Source organism: Desmodus rotundus, chromosome 2, assembly GCF_022682495.2.
Source record: "Desmodus rotundus isolate HL8 chromosome 2, HLdesRot8A.1, whole genome shotgun sequence".
Taxonomy (NCBI): domain Eukaryota; kingdom Metazoa; phylum Chordata; class Mammalia; order Chiroptera; family Phyllostomidae; genus Desmodus; species Desmodus rotundus.
In genome coordinates, this window is record NC_071388.1 from 9,771,698 (window position 1) to 9,792,876 (window position 21,179).

The 21,179-nt window shown below is 56.5% G+C and overlaps 4 protein-coding genes across 5 annotated transcripts; all 4 read left to right on the top strand.

The window, feature by feature from the left end:
* The first annotated feature begins 4,305 nt into the window (after positions 1-4,305).
* LOC112308942 (keratin-associated protein 10-7-like) lies at positions 4,306-5,052 on the top strand. Its single transcript, XM_071220520.1, has one exon. It carries the CDS (start codon positions 4,306-4,308, stop codon positions 5,050-5,052), a length of 747 nt encoding a protein of 248 aa, XP_071076621.1.
* A 4,353-nt stretch (positions 5,053-9,405) lies between these two features.
* Positions 9,406-10,086, top strand: LOC112306348 (keratin-associated protein 12-1-like). Its single transcript, XM_024562259.3, has one exon. The coding sequence runs from the start codon at positions 9,422-9,424 to the stop codon at positions 9,854-9,856; it is 435 nt and encodes a 144-aa protein (XP_024418027.3). The 5' UTR covers positions 9,406-9,421; the 3' UTR covers positions 9,857-10,086.
* Positions 10,087-13,620: 3,534 nt separating this feature from the next.
* LOC112306292 (keratin-associated protein 10-3-like) lies at positions 13,621-14,460 on the top strand. 2 transcript variants are annotated; one of them, XM_024562177.2, is made up of 2 exons: positions 13,621-13,798; positions 13,904-14,460. In XM_024562177.2, the coding sequence occupies exons 1-2, from the start codon at positions 13,621-13,623 to the stop codon at positions 14,458-14,460; spliced, it is 735 nt and encodes a 244-aa protein (XP_024417945.2). The 2 variants fall into 2 exon arrangements, with proteins under 2 accessions (XP_024417945.2, XP_053773643.1); XM_053917668.1 differs by having other exon boundaries at positions 13,621-14,460.
* Positions 14,461-18,454: 3,994 nt separating this feature from the next.
* On the top strand, positions 18,455-19,093 carry LOC112306336 (keratin-associated protein 10-7-like). The gene has a single exon (XM_053917687.1). It carries the CDS (start codon positions 18,455-18,457, stop codon positions 19,091-19,093), a length of 639 nt encoding a protein of 212 aa, XP_053773662.1.
* The last annotated feature ends 2,086 nt before the right edge of the window (positions 19,094-21,179 follow it).

Here is a 21,179-nt window from a genome sequence, read left to right on the forward strand (position 1 = left end):
CACCCCCAGGGGACTTACCCACCTGGTCACCTCGCACTAGACTGGCCCAAGGACTGCAGCTCCTGCCCTGGCAGCCTGGCAAGGCCGCCTTTCCTCCAGCTCACCTGCCGCACCACACCCCTCCCCTGCTGGTGAGACATGAGAGGGGTGCCCTGGGGCCAGGAATGACAACCCAGCAGGCCTGGGATCTTCCTGGCCCTTTCTCAGGTGTGGCCGGTGGGGATAGAAACACAGCAAGTTTAACAGTGACCACAGACCGAGGAGCCAGCCCCATGCAGTGCCCCCGAGAGATTTGCAGAGCTCCTGGCTGCCTCCCTAACTGTGCTCCTGGACTCACACCTCCTTGCTCCCCAAGCCCCATCCTGCACTTACTGTACAAGACTCCCTGGTGCCCCTCACGAGTGAGCTTACCTGTACATCCCACACTGCCGGGGCCCCCAGGGCTCTTCTGGATAGCCCCTTGGCATCTGCCTTCTGCCCTCCAGTCTGGGCTCAGACACTCCCTTCTGCCGGCAGCTGCGCCCATCTAGGACCCTCCACCTCGCCCTGCCCCAGTAAACGTGCCCATGCAACCAGCCGCGTCACTAGGCTTAGGCAGCACGGCAGACCTGTGTCCAGCCCCCCTGCCCTGGTCCCGACCCACTGTGCTCACCGAGGGCATGGCAGGCATCTCCCTCACTCCTCCCTGAAGCAGAACCCCCAGAACAGGCAGCTGGGGCCAGAGACCAGCCCAACACAAGTTCGTCCACCTTCCTAGAAGGAAATCCAGGTCCCTGCAAAGGGACAAAATGAGGGACCAAGGACAGAAATGTTGGTCTTCTTGCTGTGGGTCCAGGGTGGCTGCTGGGGCCCAAAATCTTCATCCTGGGCTTCAACACACAGCGGTCCTGATCTGCGGACCAATCTCATTTAAGAATATAAAGTATGAGATTCTAACTAAAGTGTTGACAAATTCAATATGAAACTATGTTAAAAGAATAATAAGCCATTATCGAATAGAGTATATCTCAGGATGCAACTTAGGAAGGATATAATTAACAATCCTGATAAATGGAAGCAGAAAAGCCTTTAGAACTTGGCAGTAGTTTAATACACACACACACAGAGGATTCAACTCATGCTTGGTGTAAAAGCCCAAAGCAAAACTCTGGGTAAACCAGGGGCAGGAAGAAGCTTCTCAAACACAGTGAGAGCCCTGCTACACCCAGAAACTCCAGCTGAGCTGTGAGCAGCAGGCGGCGCTGCCACCAGCTCCAGGAGCAAGATGCAAGAGCCTTCATGGTCAGCCCTCCCCAGGCGCTGTCCTCCCACCAATGGTACGAGAGCAGAACGAAAGGAAAGCATGCACTTGGGGGAGGGGGAGGGGAACATGCGTGGGTGCGGCTTCCGCCCCACGGCCCTCCGGACCCTCTCCCCTCCGAGCCTCCCCCGCCGTGGCCTGGCCAGGAACATTGAACCATGCACTGTGGCGCTCACTCAGGTGCCCAGAGACTTCCTCCTGTTTTCAAAAATCAACTGATCATTTGTTCTTTCGCTGAACCTGCTCCACCAGCCTCAACCAGAGGCTCCCTGATCCAGAAGCCCGACTCAGTGAGGCCTGCCTGGACTTACCCCAGGTCAGCCCGGCCCCTTGAAGAGTTATGCTTGAGACAGTGATAGTAGGAAGACACCTTGGCCAGCAACACAGATAGTCCCCAGGCCACAAGAAGGGAGCTACACAAAAGGGCATGGGTCACAGATGATACTAGGAGACGTGGAGAGTCCTAACACCCATGCCATTAAGCTCGACCCTGGAACAGGTCGGGGGACAGTAGGGGAAACCATTATACTCGTCCCAGAAGCCAACATCAGGCTTCCCAAACCCGCCTAGCCTCAAGCCCACATTGCCTCCCCATTCCCACCCACAAAACCCAAGGCTGCCCAGGGTGGGAGCAAGGAGGCAGACGGAGGGACGAAGCAGAGCCCCTTTTGGCCAAGAGAGAAACGTCAGACCCTGGATTCTCCTCTTTCATAGGACACTTTCCTTCTGGCAGCATTTTGTGTCTATAAAAATGGGTCGTCACACGTTGGTTGCCTTTGGAAAGCACTCAGACTGAGGCGGAGCATGTCTCAGAGTAAAGCCCCATGATGCCACATAGCCCTGCAATTATCATCAATGTTTCCATCATTTCCCTAAAGCCACACGAGCTCCTTCCGCTCTGGAAAGTGGAGGAGGTCCATGGTTCTCACATGGCCCCTCACAGCCCACTGGAAGAACATTTCAAAAGTAATGGGGAAGACCAGACCAAAACAGGACAACAACAAGAAGAGGGCTCACCAGGACTCTCTGTAAGTTTGTTAAAAAGAGAAGCAGAGGGAAACAGATTAGTGTAAATTAGAACAGGACCCCAATGCATAAGAATAGAATTGTTCAGTCTTTGACACCAAAAATCAGATGCCTGGCACTGAGGAGCAGCCTTGTCTGATGTCCAATGAAACAAACAGATCGCATAGGAAATGAGGGAAGGCTTGTGCAATGCACACTGACATCGTCAGAGTTATGGGGAGTGTGTCTCTTTCACGTCACAAGATGACATCAAGCTGCTACCAAAAAAATAAATAATCAAACAATGTTTGAAAAATAAAAGTTAGGAGAACAAGATTTATCAGGATGTCCACTCAGTAAGTGATGGAATGTCTCATCACTGGGCTGTACACCTGAAACTAATATAGTAATGTCTGTCAACTTTAATTGAAAAATTTTTTTAAAGATTTTTAAAAATTAGGGGAAAGGTCCATGTAAAGGACTAATAATAGACAAGAAATGAAAGACTGAACTGTGGTCTGAAAGATAAAATCAAGAAAAATCTCCTAAGGAAGAAGGCAAACAATAAACATAAGGAAAAAGAGAGAAAAATGGAGAGACATGGAGGCAAGCCCAGGAGATCCGCCGCCTAATGGGGTCCCTGCGGCAGACAGCAGGAAAGTGGCCACCGTTCAAGCAGTATGAAAGTATAAATAGTCTAAATGTACAATCAGGGCCCGGGGTGCGCCTCCCCGGGGAGGCGCGAGGAGCTCTCACCACAGGACACAGAGCGACACGCAAGCCTAGGAAGCACAGCAGGACATTGCAGAACAAGGATGGCGAGAAGGGCAGGTGCTCTTGCAGACTTCAGTAAATAAATAAGTAAACAAACAAACTATAAATAACAAGTGACAGCTTCACTCTCATTGGGAACACGGGACGCCATGAGGAAATGCACATGCTTCTTTGATATTTTGAGGAAACTATTACTAAGAACCTGAATTCTCACCCTGGCCAGTGTGGCTCAGTTGGTTGAAGCATCCTCCCATAGACCGAAAGGTCCCAGGTTCGATTTCTGATCAGGGCACACACTCAGGGTGCGGCATGTTCGGTCCCCAGTCAGGGCGCACACGCGAAGGCAGCCAACCGCTGTTTCTCTCCCACAGCGATGTCCCTCTCTCTCTCTCTCTCTCCCCGCCCCTTCCCACTCTAAAAAAAACATGAAAAAATGTCCTCAGGTGAGGATTAAAAACAAACAAACAAACCTGAATTCTATGCCCAGCCAAACCATCATCATGAGTGTGGAGGTAGCCTGACGCATCTGCAGACACACAAGGAATCCTCAAATGTAAAACCCACCAACACATATGAAAAAGCCTTCGATCTTTTCCCACGACAAAAGGAAATGCAAAAAAACACCACAGTATCAAACGAGGTGTCTGAGTGTGTTATGGGGGAACAGCAAAGAGAAAAAAGAAGGAGCTAGTTCATAGGACGCTGAAACTCCTCACAGAGGCTGGGTGACTGGAACAGGAGCGTTCTGTGACCCAATCCTGTGTGCAGAGTATTTATAATATGAGCAAGTTTCATTTTATACTTACATTTTTAAATGCTCACGTGCATAAAAAATATTGAACCACTATAAACACAGGAGAGATGGAACCAGAATTCATCTCTGGAGAGTAATCACAGCTTAACATCAACTCAGCAAAAACTTGCCTCAGGTATTTACCCTAAGTTTTCTGGAGCCAAACAAGGAGAGCTGGGAAGCACATCCTGCAACACACTCACCAGTTGAATGAGTAGAAACTGATTGCAGGAAATACATGGGCACTAATGAGGGCTCTCCTGCTACAGGCTCTCAGCCCCAACAAGGAAGGGAGGGCGTGGGGAGCTGCTCAGTGAGACAACACAAGCCAAGAAAGGTATAAAAGCTGACAGCCCGGGCACCTCACACACTCACACTCACACCTGCACACTCACACACTCCTCCCAGCTCACCTCCAGTCCCACCACCCACCATGGCCGCCTCCACTCTGCCCGTCTGCTCCAGTGACCTGAGCTACAGCAGCCGTGCCTGCCTGCCCGGTTCCAGTGACTCTTGCACTGATTCCTCCTGGCAGGTGGACGACTGTCCAGAGAGCTGTTGTGAGCCCTCCTGCTGCGCCCCCAGCTGCTGCCAGTCCACCTGCTGTGCCCCCAGCTGCTGCCTGTCCACCTGCTGTGTCCCCAGCTGCTGCCAGACCTCCTGTTGCACCCCGAGCTGCTGTGCCCTGGTCCCCATCCAGACCCTCATCTGCACCCCTGTGACCTGTGGGCCCAGCACCTGCCAACCAGCCTGCACCAGCTCCTGCACACCCTTGTGCTGCCAGCAGTCTAGCTGCCAGCCCTCCTGCTGCACCTCCTCCCCTTGCCAGCAGGCCTGCTGTGTGCCCCTCTGCTGCAGGCCCACCTGCTGCACACCCGTCTGTTGCAAGCCTGTGTGCTGTGTGCCTGTCTGCTCTGGGGCCACCCCCTGCCCAGCCCTCTCATGCTGCCAGCCCACCCCCTGCCCCTCATCATGCTGCAGACCCTCCTCCTCTGTGTCCCTCATCTGCCGCCCTGTGTGCAGACCCTCCTGCTGCATGCCTATCTCCTCCTGCTGTGCCCCTTCCTGCTGCCAGCCCAGCTGCTGCCGCCCAGCCTCCTGCATGTCCCTCATCTGCCGCCCGGTGTGCAGACCTGCATGCTGTGTCCCTGCCCCGGTGGCCCAGACATCCTGCTGCTGACCAGCTTGATCTCAAGCTGCTGCCCTTGCTCCTGAGCACAGCTCTGCCCTCCCATGCGGCCCTGCAGCCCCCGGGCTGGTGCCAGGACCTCCACTCTCCCATCAGTGGACACACAGTTGCTCCCTAATGCTCATTTGCACATGCTGCCCATCCTTTTTTGACAAAAGATGACCCACAAATCCCTCACCAGGGGGTGGAGTGAGGGTCTTCAGGACCCTCCTCTGCAGGATCGATTGCTTGCTCTCTACATGACAAAGGCCATTTGTTATAATCAATAAAACGTTTGTGCCAGGAAATATATGTTTGCTTTCTCCTCCTCTCCTGAACCCCTTCGACCACCCCAAATCTACGTGCTGGGCAGAAGCCAGACAATAAAGCCATGTTCTCAAATCCAACTTCAGAGCAGCTGAGTGGACAGATCTGGGAGTGATGCCATCTGCCTGCTCGTTTCCCTTCCTGACCCCAGCAGCCCACCCTCCCCGCAGTGGACAGCCCTCCCAGGATGGGCCCAGGAGGCAGGTGTGGGTGCTGGAGGCAGGGACCTGAGTGGATGTCAGCTCCTGCCCACACCCGTCTCCCTGCCTGTCCAGGTTAAGGGTGCTTTGGGGAGCAGAAAAGGCTCTGTGGGTCAGGGTGTGTGTGACAATGTCGCCTGCAGGGAGGAGCAACAGAGCCAGAATCTGTGCTGGATGCTCCATGGGTCAGAGGGCTAAGGGCGACGCTGCCTAAGAGCCACCACTGTCCAGGTGGACCCTTGGGGATGAGGACAAGCTGGACCCAGTCCAAGCAGCACAGACCTGGGCAGAAGGAACCCAGCTGCCAAACACCAGAGATCAGAATGGGGCCTCCTCCCCTGGCCAGCAGGCATGGGACACAGGGCTCAGTAGGAGGAGCCTGCAGAGGACGAAGGGGCCCAAAGCCTGTGCAGCAGGGCAGCGGGGGCAGCTGCAACCCGGTGTGGACACCACCTCCTCTCCCCTGTGCCTCTCCCGCCCCTGACGGTCATGCTGCGGCCAGCAGCATCATGGAGGAAGAGTGGACATCGGAAGCTGTGCAACAAAACAATTAAATCTGTCCTGTGGCCAGAACACATGCCCACGAACACCGTGGCTGAAACAACACAAGTGTGCCGTCTCACAGCTATGGAGGCCGGAACCAGGCATGGGGCTCTGCGGGCTGAGGTCAAGGCCTGGGCAGGGCGGACCCTTCCAGAGGCTCCGGGCAGAATCCGTTCCTTGTTCCTTTCAGTTTCTAGAGGTCCCCGCCTCATTCCACATTTGCATGCTTCAGCCGGCAGCCTAGTGTCTTGCTCCTGTCTTCCCAGGGACTTCTCTTCTGTAGTCCCCTCTGTGTCCCTCAGAAGTCCCTGTGATGACATCGGGCATCTGTTTGACCCAGGATCATCTCCCACCACAAAATCCTTAACCAACTCCCATCTTCCAAGTCACTTTGCCTGTAAGGAACATATTCACAGGCTCTGGGACTAGGACACAGACATCTCTGGGGGACCGCAGAAGCTGTCCCCCAAACTCTCTCCCGCCGACCGGAGAAGGAGGAGCCATGCTTTTCAATGGCGTGTGCAGTTTTGACTTTAGTTAGAGTAGGAGCAGGAGACCTTTCATCTGAAAGGGGTCAGGTCAGGAAGCTGGTGGATTGCCCTCAGCCCCACCCGCAGCAGGCTAAGAACTGACCTTGTAAGTTCAAGGGACGGTGTGGGACAAAGGAAGCCCTGGAAGTCCCATGTGGCTGGGCACTAGGAACATGCCTGTCACCTCAGAGGTGGCCTTTGAGCAGTCAGTCCTGGCCACAGCCATGGCAACCGGGGCCCTCTCGGTAGAAGGAACTTTCCAGAATTCTCGGGAAACCACCTCCAGAGCAGCCGTTCAGGGAGAGACTCTGAAGGACAGACGTCACCACAGCCGGGGGAGCACCATAAGCTGACATTTATTAGGCCTTGGACGCTGGCACTTGCCAGGGTGAGACGAGCCAGGCCCAGCCGGGAGCCCGGGGGCAGGTCCCTCAGTTTGGCTGGCTGGGATCGACGGCCTTGCTGCGAGGTGGCCTGGTCAGGCCCAGAAGGTCTGAAGTGGACATCGGACAGCCCAGCAGGAGATCATGCACCCGGCTGCTCCTGGTCCTACGAGGAGGGGTCCTGGATGTCACAGGCTCAGCATCAGGAAGGTGTGCCGCAGGGGACAGGTCTGCAGAGGAGGGTGCGGCAGGAGGGCTCACAGCCCCCACAGGACTGGCAGCAGGGGGCCACGCACAATGGGCCCGCAGCTCACGGGCACATGGCAGGCCGCCTGACCTGAGGCTCAGGGACAGTTGCCTGGCAGGGGCCGGGCATGCAGCAGACCAGGCTGCAGGCAGAGGCCTGGCCACAGACTGCTGGGCAGCACAGGGACCAGCGGCTGCAGGCCGGCAGGCAGGAGGCGGTGGAGCTGCACACAGGCCAGCACAACAGAGCCACGCAGGGGGCGTGGCACAAACTCCCACAGCCCAAGGGAGGTCAGCAGGCGTGGCACAGCCCATGGGACCGGTAGAGCAGCTGGCGTGGCACGTGGTGGCGTGGGCCTGGGGTGGGGTCTGGGCAGCAGATAGAGCTGGTCCGCAGGCTCTTTCCCCCCAGCAGCCTTTAGACCAGGCCACGGCGTCCTGGCTAACAAGCCTCCTGTGCCTTCCTCGTGGCTGCCTGGTTGGGTTTTCCTCCTCTTCCCTCTCCATGGGTCTCTTCTCGGTTGAAGTGACCCCGTTCAGGAAGCTCCTTCTTGGCTGGAAGTCACTGGGACCCAGTGGCCTTGTGAGTTCTGGAACCAAAGCCCAGGTTGAATAGCGAGGGACCAACAGTTGGGGGTAGGGGATCGATCCCTCATGATTTTCAAGGTCCGCCCCAATATTAAATACCCTGTCCTCTGGCCACACAGCATGGTCCCACTCACAGCACTGGGGGTCCCCCATTTCGATTTGGAAACTCAGTGATCCAGAAGGTTTTCCCAAACGATGAGAGCCACGCTGCAGGGTCCTGCGGGGAGTTCATGGACCCCACCAATGCAAACAATCACAACGCATCTCGCTTGGTGCCATGTGCTGTGCTGAGCGTTTGCACAGACGTCTCATAACTGCCTGCCTTCCACTCCCGCCCCATTCCAGGACGGAGGCAGGTGCCCGTCCGGCTGCAGCAGACGGAGGGAGGCCAGGCATGTGCAGCTGCTCGGTTTCCTCTGGAATCCTGCTCTCTGCCACTGTGCCAACCTGTGCTGGGGCTTGGGGTTCTGAGAGTCTTCCATCTATAAGTTAGAATATGTTTAATCCAATTTGGGGATGTTGTCCATATTTCTTCAAGATATTCTTATGCTTCAATGTCATTCTCTTCTTCTTGAGTTAAAAGTACTTGTCTTTTTGATGTCTCAGGGGCCCTTTGTACTTTCTTAGTTTTTTTCCCTCTTCTTCAGATTGGATCATTTCTACTGATGTGTCAAGTTCACTGACTCTTTCATCTTCTATCAGCTCAGGTGGCAGGGCCTGAATCTGTCCCCCTGCACTTGTGCCCCAGCACCCCAGACTGTGGGGTTGCCCCCCACTCCTGGAGCATGCCTGTTTCTGCAGCAGGGTCCTCGCACCCCACAGAGTTTCTGCCTGGGACACTGGCCCTGACCCTGCACACCGCCTGGCGCAGCTCAGCAGCTTCTCCTCACAGAGGCCCCCAGCCACCCCCCAGATCCCCTTACTCTCTGCCTGGGACTCAGCCCTCCCTGGAATGATGTTGTGCATTCATTTCTCCAGTCACTCATTTATTCATCGCCCTGGCAGGCTCACGAGGCCAGCACACGGTGTGTGCCCTTCGTTGCATAAACAAGTCCATTTCTGTGTGGATTCTGGGCGACTGTTCTGTGAAGGGCAGACAGTAAGCATTTCAGGCTTTGCTGTCCCACGGTCTCTCCCGTGAGTGCTCAGCAGGCTCGTGGGAAAGCAGCCCTAGATTGGCCGCAGAGACGCAGGCGGGGCTGCGGCCAGTGGAACTTTTATTAGCAAACGGGCAGCAGCAGGCCAGACTCACTGCAGACCGCGGTTTGCAGATTCCTGCTTTAGTGTTTCCCATGCAAATAAAAGTTCAAACTACGTTACTGCCTCAAGTCTTCCCTGATGGCAGGAGACAAAAGTGACCAGAAGGACACAGCACTCTGCGCCGAGCCAGGGGCTCCGTGCACGATAATGGCCTGGGGAAACCACACGGGCCACGTCACCAAGCCAGCTCACCCTGTTTGCAGAACGGGAACCGGGCCTCCAAGCCAAGCTTATTCTTGGGGAGCCCAACCCAGGACAGTGCGTCCCAGGAAAGAGGATGCTGGGGAAACACGTGTAAACAGCCATGGGGGACCAACAGTCGGGCCAGGACGGCCACAGCCCGGGTATAAAGGCCGCCAGGGAAGGAGCCTGCAGTCACCACCGCCCTTCACGCCACACCAGCCAGCTCCACGACAACATGTGCCACGCCAGCTGCTCCACAGGCTGCCAGGCTGGCTGCTGCTCGCCCAGCCCCTGCCAGTCCTCCGTGTGCCTGCCCGTGGGCTGCAAGCCAGCTGTGTACGTTCCGGTGAGCTGCCAGACTACCTGCTGTGTGCCCATGAGCTGCAAACCCATTGTGTGCATGGCTCCCTCTTGCCAGTCCTCCGTGTGCCTGCCTGTGAGCTGCAGGCCCGTTGTGTGCGTGGCCTCCTCCTGCCAGTCCTCTGGGTGCATCCAGCCCTCCTGCCCCACCCTGGTCTGCAGACCCATCTCCTGTGGCACCCCTTCCTGTTGCTGACCACAGATCTCCCACCCAGCCACTCCCAGTGCAGATGGGACCGCACCTGCGCCTCTCCCACCTCGAGTCCTCAGCAGGCCTCCAGTTGTGCACACAGGAAATGAAAAGCATGTTCAACAAGCACCCTGAACTCCAGGACGAGAGTGTGGCAGGGTGCTCTGGATCCCGCCCGACCCTGTGCATCCCCTCAGGGAAGCCCTGGTGCTCAGGGTCCTCCTCTGTCCCCAGCAGGAAACCTCACCCTGTGTGAGGCTAATAAAATATGCTTTCTCGATGCAGCTTGTCCCTCTGTTTTACCTTTACATATTTTTGAAATTCTTCCCCTGAAGGTGGATACCTGCCTAAGACAGCAGCCCCTCCTCAATGAGCTCTCTCTGGAAAGCTAAAGATAGAGGCCTTTGGTGGATGGAGGTGTGGGGGAAGGTGCCGTCCCCATGTCGCCACCTGAAGCATTGTAGGTGGGAAAGGGCAGAGGAAAAACTTCCCTGCAGCTGAGTGGAGGATGGAAAACAGGCCTGGACCCCGGGTCCCATGGTGCCCTGAAGGATCGCTATACCAGGGTGGGCGGGAAACTCTCACACAAACCCCCACATGTGCAAAGTGGAGTCTGGCTGTCCCGGGGGGAGCGGCAGGACGTCCAAGGAAACCTCGTCCTCTGAGTCGCAGGTGCACAGGGCTCTCCAGGCAGACAGCACTGGGCCAGGGTGACGGCGAGCCCTCCTGCCCCCAACCCAGCCCGACCAGCATCGCTATACACAGAACACCAGTCTCCACGAGGGATAGGCGGGCACCTGTAGAGGTCCCCTCCATGTGCCAGGCACACAGGGGCAGCTGGAGACTTAGGGCAGAGCGAGGACACTGCCCCTCCCCAGTTCCTGCCCTAAACAAGGTGCTGGCAAAGGATTTCAAAACGTATGAGGAAATGTCAATTCGTGGCCTAAAGAAATTATACTCGTGGCCTATGTACATTTGTCTTTACTTCTGTCAAAGAAAAGTTTCAGCCAGGTACAAAAAAATAATAATTTTTTTATCAGACTAATGGAACAGAATTGAGATACCAGAAATAAACCTGTATGTTTATGGTCGATTGATTTTGACAAGGGTTTCAAGACCATTTATTGGGGTAAAAATCATCTTTTCAACAAAAGATACTGAGATTTCCATGGGCAAAAAGAATGTGGTTGGATCTACCTCCCTAGATACACAAAAAGGAACTCAAAATGGATCAAAACCAGAACGTAAGAGATAAACCAGAAAAGTCTAAGGCGAAAACACAGAGGAAATAGTGCTTCATAACCTTGGATTTGGCAATGGATTCTTAGATTTGACACCAAAAGCAAGGAGGGCAAAGGAAAAAGTAAATAAATTGGACTTCATCAAAATGTCAATCTTCTGTGACTCAAAGGATATTATCAAAAAAACCAAAAAGACAATATAGAGAAAGGGAGAAAATATTTGCAAATCATATGTATTATAAGCGTTTAATACCCAGAACATATAAAGAACTCCTACAACTCAACAAGAAAAGACAAACACCTGAACCAAAAAACGGGAAAGGACTCGAATAGACGTTTCTCCAGTGAAGGCACACAAATGGCCAAAAAGCAGGTGAAAAGGAACTCCACATCAGTCATCAAGGAAATGCAAATCAAAACCACAATGAGATACTATTTCATACCTCTTAGAATAGCTATAATTTTTTTAAAAAAAGAAGGAAATTAACAGGTGGTGTTGAGGATACGGAGAAATTGAAACCCTCAAATATTTCCAGTCGGAATGTAAGATGGCGCAGCCACTGTGGAAACATTTTTGGCGGTTCCTCAAAAAGTTAAACATAGAGTTACGATATGACCCAGAAATTCCTCTCCTAAGAATATACCCAACAGAACAAGAATGGGGGCTCGAATCTCCTCTGCAGCTGCATCCACAGAAGCCAAGAGGTGCAAACAACCGGGTGAGTGGGTAAGCACAGTGAGTGCGTCTGCACGACGGACTATGGCACAATCCCGAACACACAAGAAGCTCTGGTGCACGCTACCACACAGGTGACGCTTGAGGACATTATGCTAAGGCCACATTCCACAAGCCTCCCACGTGCCCCAACGTGGCTCAGACTCCCTCAGCACGGCCAGGACCCTCATCACGGAGACCCCTCTCTTCTCGAGTCCCTGTCCCCCCTGCCCTGGCGTGCCAGCTCCTGCAGCTCATGACAGCCAGCTGTACCCCAGCCAAGACTTCTGCAAGCGGGTTGTTAAACTGCTGACTGCCTGAAATCAGCCACAGTGGGCATATTCCCACCCCTGCCACTGGCAGACCCGCCAATCTGGGCCTTCATTGCAGAGAGCATCTCACTCCATAGCCCTCACCGCTCCCACCGCCTGGGAGCGTCAGGCTCCCTCTGGCTCCTTGGGTCTGGTGGGCTAGAGCCAAGCAGCCCCCCTTTACTTCAGTCCCCTCCTGGCCGAGGTCCACAGAGAAGGCTGTAGCAGGGGCGTCCAGGCTTTCAGAGTCTCTGGGCCACACCAGAAGAAGAAGAGTTGTCTTGGGCCACACACTGCAACACGTAATCACACAAAATCTCATCGTGTTTTCAGTAAATTTACGGTCTTGCATTGGGTCGCAGTCACAGCCATCCTCAGCTGCATGCGGCCCGCGGGCTGCAGATTGGACCCCCTGTGTGTAGAATGTCTTTGTTCTTTTTTCAAACTTTTCTTTTTCAATTACTGTTGACAGCATGCCTTTGTTCTTGACTTTAAAAACCACGTGCCCCCCCCCTCAAAGAAACGCCCCAGCCTCCCAGACACCCCTTCTGGACGGTGGCTTCCCTTCACCATCGCTTTGTCCACCTTCCCTCCTGCAGGGAAATGAATGCTTGTTTTCTTGCTTTCCATAGAACAAGCTCCTTTCTCAGAGCTAGCTCCCAGTCTCCAGGCCCCCACTGTGCCTTTCCGCGTGAACCTCACACCAGTTTCTAATCCAACGTCACCCTGTCCCCCAGCCCTCCCACAGAGTCCAGATTTCTCATGTGTTTTCCGTGTCTCTCTGCTCTCTGGTTAAGATCACAGGCCCACCAGGTCCTGATCTGGGCTCCTCCGCTTGCTAGTGTGGTTTTGGTGCAAGTTCTTAGCTGTGCCTCAATCTCCCCAGCTATAAAGTGGGAATAACAACAATTCCTACTTCACAAGGCTGTTGTGAGCATTGAGGAGTTAATATTTATTAAGTTGCTCAAAACAGCCGCTGGTGTAGCAAGAGCTATTATTTAAGTGTTTGCTAATACAATAAAAATAAACATAGCTCCCAAAGGATTCACTGGTTTATGGATTCAGGAAAGAATTACACCCCAAAATAAAGAGGATAGAAAAAAGAACAAAATATGCTTATGATTCAACCAAGCATTGAGAAATAGGAGAAATAATATTAAGAAGCCCCAGAAAGGTGCCTAGAGGGGGGGGTACTGGGAATTACTGGCCCTCCTGTGTCCGTGCCCAGGTCTGGCCCCAGCTATGGCTCCCCTGCACCCCAGCTCCGTGCGCCCTGGGCTCCCATGTCTCAGGGCTTTTACGAGCTGAGCCATCTGTCCTGGGTGCACAGCGTCCTCAGGAACCTGCTCCAAGAACAACAAGGGAATGGGCTCTTCCGTGTCCTCGTGATGGGGCGACACACGCGCCCCTGAGCTATATATAAGCCCAGCCACCCCGAGCAGCTCACACAACCTCACAGCCACTCCCTCACACTCACATCATCTCCCAGCCCCACCGCCCACCATGGCCACCTCCACCCTGTCCGTCTGTTCCAGCGACCTGAGCTACAGCAGCCGTGCCTGCCTGCCCGGTTCCAGTGACTCTTGCACCAACTCCTGGCAGGTGGACGACTGTCCAGAGAGCTGCTGTGAGCCCTCCTGCTGCAGCCCCAGCTGCTGCCAGCCCACCTGCTGTGTCCCCAGCTGCTGCCAGCCCACCTGCTGTGCCCCCAGCTGCTGCCAGCCCACCTGCTGTGTCCCCAGCTGCTGCCAGCTCTCCTGCTGTGCCCCCAGCTGCTGTGCCCTAGTCCCCGCCCAGACCCTCATCTGCACCCCTGTGACCTGTGTGTCCAGCCCCTGCCAATCAGCCTGCACCAGCTCCTGCACGCCCTCGTGCTGCCAGCAGTCTAGCTGCCAGCCCTCCTGCTGCACCTCTTCCCCATGTCAGCAGGCCTGCTGTGTGCCAGTCTGCTGCAAGCCCACCTGCTGCACACCCATCTGCTGCAAGCCTGTCTGCTGCACACCCATATGCTGCAAGCCCACCTGCTGCACACCTGTCTGCTCCAAGCCTGTGTGTTCTGTGCCCATCTGCTCTGGGGCCAGCCCCTGCTCAGCCCCCTCCTGCTGCCAGCCCAGCCCCTGCCTCTCGTCCTGCTGCAAACCCTCTTCCTGCATGTCCGTCATCTGCCGCCCTGTGTGCAGACCCGCCTGCTGCGTGCCTGTCTCCTCCTGCTGTGCCCCCACCTCCTCCTCCTGCCAGCCTAGATGCTGCCGCCCAGCCTCCTGCGTGTCCCTCATCTGCCGCCCTGCGTGTTCCCGCCCCACCTGCTGTGCCCCTGCCTCAGCCCAGAAGGCCTGCTGCTGACCAGGCATGTCCCCCCAGGGCCAGCCATGCCCAATGGGGCACTGCTGGCTTTGCAGCTGCCTTTAGGGTCTGTCTCTTAGGAACTCCTGAGATGCACTGACAGCCCCTCTTCCTCTCAGCCCGGGAGGAAGTCCCATCAAACCCAGGATGACCCTGTCCATGCCCACTGGCACACTCCTCCTGGGGTCCCCCTGGCCAGCTTGGGGACTGTGTCCACGATGCAAGTCTCAGTGGCCTCACCTCCTCAGATGCTGTTTGGAAAACCTAATAAACTCACCTGCATTTAACCTCGATGGCACTTGGTTCTCTTTTGGCCACTTCTAGTTGAATTGCCAGCCAGTCCTCACAGAGGCAGGGCCCAGTGCCCTCGCAGCCCTGCCCGACCCCAGCTGCACTGGCCCTTCCTCAGGGCCCCTGGCTGTGCTGAGCTGTCACTTAGCTCCCATCCCACAGGATCTGGACCAGTCCCAGGAATGGGGGCTTTGGTGTGGGCAGCCCCCTTCCCAGGACCCCATCTGGTGGCAAATCCTCAGGGACTTGGCTGTGGCCAGCCCCAGGCACTGTTACCACGCAGCCCTGGGCATCTCCCTGAGAGGCCCCCTTTGGGGAAAGCCCCTGCAGAAGGGGACTGGCAGGACATGGGGTTCCGTGTCCCTCCAGAGGAGAGAGGACGGGCAGATGCAGCAGCCCCTCCGCCCGCGCCCAGAGGATTAGAGTTGGGCAAGCACCTGCATTTGGCCACCCAAGCCCTCCTGGCCCACCCGCCTCCTCCGGCTCCTAAACCCTCCTCTCTCTGGGGCATTCTGCTGGGATCACACATGGCCTGAAGTCTTCTCTCATGTAACAGTGACAAATAAAACCCAGCTGTCCTCCCCCTCAGCTCTGCCTGTACCCCTCCAGAGCAGAGCTGCCTAACAGCTCTGGATGGCCCCATTTCTCACCTACTCACCCCTCCACTGGGACACCTTTTCCTCTACCCGCCCCCCCACGCCCCGCCATGCTGCGGACCCTGCCCGACCACAGCTGAGATCTGTCTCTCTCTCATCCCTTCTCCTGGGACCTGTCCCGCAGAGCTTGGCCCTCAACTCCAGGACACGACTCCCCTGCTCCTTCATTCTCTTGCTTTCCTGCGCCTGTCGCCCTCCACTTCGCTATGGTGTGGGGACCTTGACTCTCTCCCCTGATACATCCCCAGGGTTTCTCCTGGACTCAGGCCACTTACACCTCCCAATAGGACCTTCCTCCAAGCTTGCCTCTCCCAGCTCACCTATCTCCCCAGGATGGAACCCCTGTTCAGCAACCTGGACTCTGCCCCCACCACCCCACCCCTGCACACACACCCTGCTCCTTCCACTGAGCCTGTGGTACTTCCAGTCAGTCTTTGGGGTCTGTCCCTGCTGCTCATCACCATTTCCCTTCTTGCTAAGCTACTCTGGGCAGCCTAAGACAGGCCCTGGGTCCCAGCCCCAGAGTCCCCAAGGCAAGTTCGTGGGGCGAGACCTTCCTAGCAGAGGCTGCTGTCCTGAGAGCTCCCAGCAGCATGTATGCCCATTCTCCTATAGGATGCATTTTGGGAAGAAACTGCGCCTTTTGTCTAGTAGAAGATGCCAATCTGAGAGAAAGATGATGGAGAATCCAACAGGTTTGGGAGAAACTGCCATCTAGGGCCCGGCATTGTCACAGCCTCAGCCTGAGCAGAAGGGGGGCCACCAGCAGAGATAGGCGGCCCTGGGGGCATCGGCTGCACTTGGCTGGCAGAGCCATTTGCCTGTCCTCGTGGTCCTGCCTTCACCTGAAGTTCTGAGTGCGAAGCACTGGGGTAGAGGTTAAGTGCGAGCAAGAAAAGCCGAGAGGACAGGCAGCCTGGAGCCCTCCTTATATCACACAGCCATCTCGCAAGCAGCCTGTAAGGCTGTCTAGTAAGTGACTACCTGTGAAAGAGGCGCCCGACACATTGGATAAGGCCTCCCATTTCATCGGAATGCTCTAAAAATCCAGGAAATCAGTGCTTGGAATCCTACCAGAGAGTTGGATAGTGTGAACTCGCCACTGGACCTGAGGCCTCAGGCCTCTGCTGCACATGTTCTCGGCAGACCCCCTCACCCACCCCGGCGCCGAGCTCTTCTAGGTTCAGTAGAAATCCGAGTTGCCTTGTTAAGCACGATGCTGCTATGTGGCTAATAAATCATGGTGAGACCAGACAGTGTGTGAACTGAACATGTTTAAACCCCACAATGGCCTGGGCGCACTGTGGCGCCCACCCCCATCGTGTCGGACAGGAGACAGAGGCCCACAGTGACCGGCCCAGGCCGTACACACCAAAGCACGCGGTGAGAGTGAGGGGTGAGTGCAGGAGGGGAGATACCACGTGGGGCAGGTAAAACATAGCGTGTTTGCCTGGAATGCTGCAGGGGGCCAGATAGTGTCCCCAAAGGCAGCCTCGTCCCAAACCCACACCTGAGTGGGAGAAAGGGCTCTTTCTGCAGACCGACCACAGCACTGATTACATTAACAATCTGGAGATGGGAGACGGTCACGGGGCAGCCAGGTGGGCCCTGAGTGGCCTCACGAGTGTCCCTCACAGGGAGGCCGAGACTCCGCTTTCTCACCAACGAGGACACAACGCTAACCATAGGGGTGGAGCTTGCAGGGCCGGGTGGCAGCCGAGGGCCAGAGCCAAAGCCAGGGAAGCTGGAAGCGGCAGGAAGGTCACCCCTGGAGCCTCCAGAGGGCCCTGCAACACCTGGGTCCCAGCTCAGGAAACTGCTGTCGGGCTTGTGGCCTCCAGGACCTGGGAGGGTTCGTTTTGGTTTTTTAACCACCAAGCGTTGGCCAGTTGTCCCAGCCGCCCCAGGATACAAAGGCAAATGTACAGCCAGTCTTCACGTAGTGTTGCGACAGCTCCTGCAACTTCAGGTGACAGGACAGGCTATGGGAGTCGACTCGACCGCAGGCACTGACGCCCACAGGAGGCAAGGTCCTCCGGCTTCTCATCAATGTCGTACTGAGAAATATCGTTATTCGAGGGCCTGCTGTGTGTGATAAACTTCGTGTGGAAAATCTGGCTTCCGTGCTTTCTGAGTGTGAGTGTGCTGGTTTAAAATGTCACTGAGACAGCAACAATATAATCATAATAATATTATTAATAATAAACCCTCAGCCTTCTAAGGAGGCTGGTCCAGCCACCCCCAAACCCTGGCAGACAACGCTCGGACCCGCCCCCTGTGCAGGGCCCACGAGGTGCTGTCTGCCTCCCTGACCTGAGCCTCAGGGGCCCTGAGAGCCCAAAGGTTACAGAGGAGACATGTCCCAGCTTAGTGGCTGCTGCTCAGCTGGGCACAGGACCACACTGCCCGTGCCCACTGTGTGGCCCCTCCACCCAGAGGGGCTGTCTGGAGAGACAACAGCACAAATGCTCGTTCCCAGGCTGCGCCTGTCGGGCCACAACCCGAAGCAGTGACAGCTGGCCCCAACCACAGGCAGACTGGCCCGGTATTTTGACCCCCCACCCAATCACCCGCAGGAACTTGGTGACAACGCAAAAGAAAGGGGACGGCACGCCCCAGAGACAAACACCCCCATGAGGAGCCATTTCTGGGACCCAGAATCCAAGTTACCCTCCCCCGTCACCAGACCCCTGCAACGAGCGCCCAGCAGCGCCCCTTCTGTCCACCTGCCTCAGCTCCACCCCAACCCTGTCTCTCAGGCCAACCGAGCAGACTCGGTCAGGACCAGCCACCCAGCCCCAACACGCAGGCAGGACTTTTATGAGCTGGGCAGCAGCCCCTGGGAAAATAAACGAGCCCCTAATGAGGGTCCCCTGGAGCCAACTCCAAACACCAACAAGGAAGGGAGGGCGTGGGGGCCTCCTGCTGGGCAACACACTACACAGAGGAGGGGTATAAAGGCTGACAGCCCCAGGCACCTCACGCACTCACACTCACACACTCACACTCACACTCCTCCCAGCTCACTTCCAGCCCCTCCACCCACCATGGCCACCTCCACCCTGTCCGTCTGCTCCAGTGACCTGAGCTACGGCAGCAGAGTCTGCCTGCCCGGTTCCAGTGACTCTTGTACTGACTCCTCCTGGCAAGTGGACGACTGTCCAGAGAGCTGCTGTGAGCCCTCCTGCTGTGGCCCCAGCTGCTGCCCTTCTACCTGCTGTGTCCCCAGCTGCTGTCAGCCTTCCTGCTGTGTCCCCAGCTGCTGCCAGTCCACCTGCTGTGTCCTTAGCTGCTGTGCCCTGGTCCCCACCCAGACCATTGTCTGTCCCCCAGTGAGCTGTGGGCCCAGCCCCTGCCAACCAGCCTGCACCAGCTCCTGCACACCCTTGTGCTGCCAACAGTCTAGCTGCCAGCCCTCCTGCTGCACCTCCTCCCCCTGCCAGCAGGCCTGCTGTGTGCCCGTCTGCTGCAAGCCTGTCTGCTGCACACCCGTCTGCTGCGAGCGCGTGTGCTCTGTGCCCATCTGCTCTGGGGCCACCCCCTGCTCAGCCCCCTCATGCTGCCAGCCCACCCCCTGCCCCTCCTCCTGCTGCAGACCCTCCTCCTCTGTGTCCCTCATCTGCCGCCCAGCGTGCTCCCGCCCTGCCTGCTGTGTTCCGGCCTCAGCCCAGAAGGCCTGCTGCTGACCACATGTCCTGTCCCGCCAGGACCAGCCCCTCCCTCCTCACAACCGCCCTCAGGGATTTTCCCCAGCACACGCATTGGTGCGGGCCTCTGCATGAACACTCATGGACCCCCGACCTCTGCATGAACACTCGCTGACTCCCAACCCCAGCCACCACACGGAGCCTGTCTGCAGCCTCCACATGCGGCCCCGATAAAGCTGAGATGGCCCTCCCCTATTATGGGGGTCCCCAGGCTATTCCTGACAGACATGGCCCCTGGGCTTTGCCCCACAGCCTTACTGGGGCCCCTGCCTATCTCACCCCCTACCCCCCAGAGACTGCTTGCTCCCCGCCTCACACACGTGTGTTGAGTTGATTGAATAAATGTGCTGTCCCAGCCCCTGACGTTCTCTCTCTGGGCCTAGTTGCAGGTTTCTCCTATCCCCTGGGGGAACACACCCCTGGCTCCTGCATCTTTAGACACAAGTCACATTTGGGCAGCTTTCCCAACATTGACTTCTGAGTCCCACCCAGGGCAGTCCTGGGGCCCCTGCTCCTGTGTCTGTACCTCTGGACATGTCTGGGGTGGCTGTGCTGCATGTCTGGGACCCCAGTGGCCACCAGCCACCTGGCCAGCAGGCCCTTGGCGAGAGGGTCCTGTTGTCCCCGGCCTTGCTCTCCCTGGTCAGGCTGAGGGTACCAGGGGGCAGGACCCAAGCTGGCTTTAGGGCCAGCAGGCAACAGGACTGGGACACTCCGGGGACAGAGCTGACACAGAGGTTTCTACAGACCATCCGTCCCTCCATCTGCCCCTGAACCTCCTCATTTTATTCAGATGTCCCCCGTCTGTGCCTGCCCATGCCAATGACAACACCCTTTCCTTGACCCCAGGTCCAGGCCAGGTCTGACTGAGGTCAGGCAGGCCCCTGACTCCAGTTCTCACCTGGGTGTGGCAGAGGTCAGAGGGCAGAGGCTGGGGGTAGGTGACTTCCAGGGCCCACACTCTGGGGCCCAAGCTTGCTGCCTTTGGAGGGTTTTCCCTCGTTGCTGGTCTGGCTGGAGCCCCCACATTCTCCAGAGTCCCCAAGGCCAGCCCTCACTCCTGGACGGAACCACTTCCTGAGGCCCCTCCTCCACACTCCACCAGTGCCACCTGTCACTCTCTGTTCTTCCCTGCTCTAGTCACAACACCCCTCCCCCCCGGAAGGCCAGGAACTCCAGCAAGGCACTCTTCAAAGGGAAGTGGGTCAACAGTGAGCGTCCCCACCCTTGGAGCAGGTCTAAGACATCACCTGACTGTCCCGCAATGTCCCCCCGAGAACCTGGTCCAGACCCCCCTCAGCTAGGCTGGCTTTTCCAGAACCACCCTCACAAAATGGGGGTGCCCAGAGAATCTCTCAGTGGGACTAGACTTGGATGGTGTGAATTCCCTCAGATCAGCACCCACAGTCCTTCCTCCCACATCTTGGGGCTCCTTCCCCTGGTGACCCTGCCCCTCCCCCAACACTCTCCTGGGGCACCCTGTCCCTCTTTCCCGGGACCCCATTATGAAAGGAGGGGTGTGAGAAATCAATTCTCCCAGGTGTTACGGAGCCAGCAAATTCCCTGGACTTCTATCTACTGCAGCCTCCCCTAAGCCTCTAGCAGTCACCCTCTAGACAACTTCATCTGCACCCCCAAAGACTAGTGAACTGGGGACCCAAACCTTCTGTGGGTCCGGGCCTCTCTGGGCGGATGGTGAACCCATAGGCCCCTTCTCAGAAACAGTATTTAAATGCATTAAATGTAATACTGTAGATTCCTAGGGGAAACAATTATGTGAAAATACGGTTACCAAAATATTTTTTAAAACAAATGTTGCAGTGAGGTGCCCTTTTCTTTGAGATATTAACGCAGAATGAAAGGCGGCCTCACTCAGATGGGGGACGTGTTCCCACAAATCCTCAGGGGGCGCGAGGATGCTGGGGACAGTCGGGGTGCTGTCCACAGGGTGCACCCCACCCACCCCACAGGGCTGCTGCGTCTGCGTTGGAGTCACGACCCACAGATGCAGTGGTTCCCACACAAGTTCACAGCCCTGAACTCCACCCCTCTGACCCTGGATGGA

Coding starts and splice junctions, on each gene's coding strand:
- LOC112308942 (XM_071220520.1), top strand. CDS start 4,306: ATGGCCGCCTCCACTCTGCCCGTCTGCTCCAGTGACCTGAGCTACAGC.
- LOC112306348 (XM_024562259.3), top strand. CDS start 9,422: ATGGGGGACCAACAGTCGGGCCAGGACGGCCACAGCCCGGGTATAAAG.
- LOC112306292 (XM_053917668.1), top strand. CDS start 13,621: ATGGCCACCTCCACCCTGTCCGTCTGTTCCAGCGACCTGAGCTACAGC.
- LOC112306336 (XM_053917687.1), top strand. CDS start 18,455: ATGGCCACCTCCACCCTGTCCGTCTGCTCCAGTGACCTGAGCTACGGC.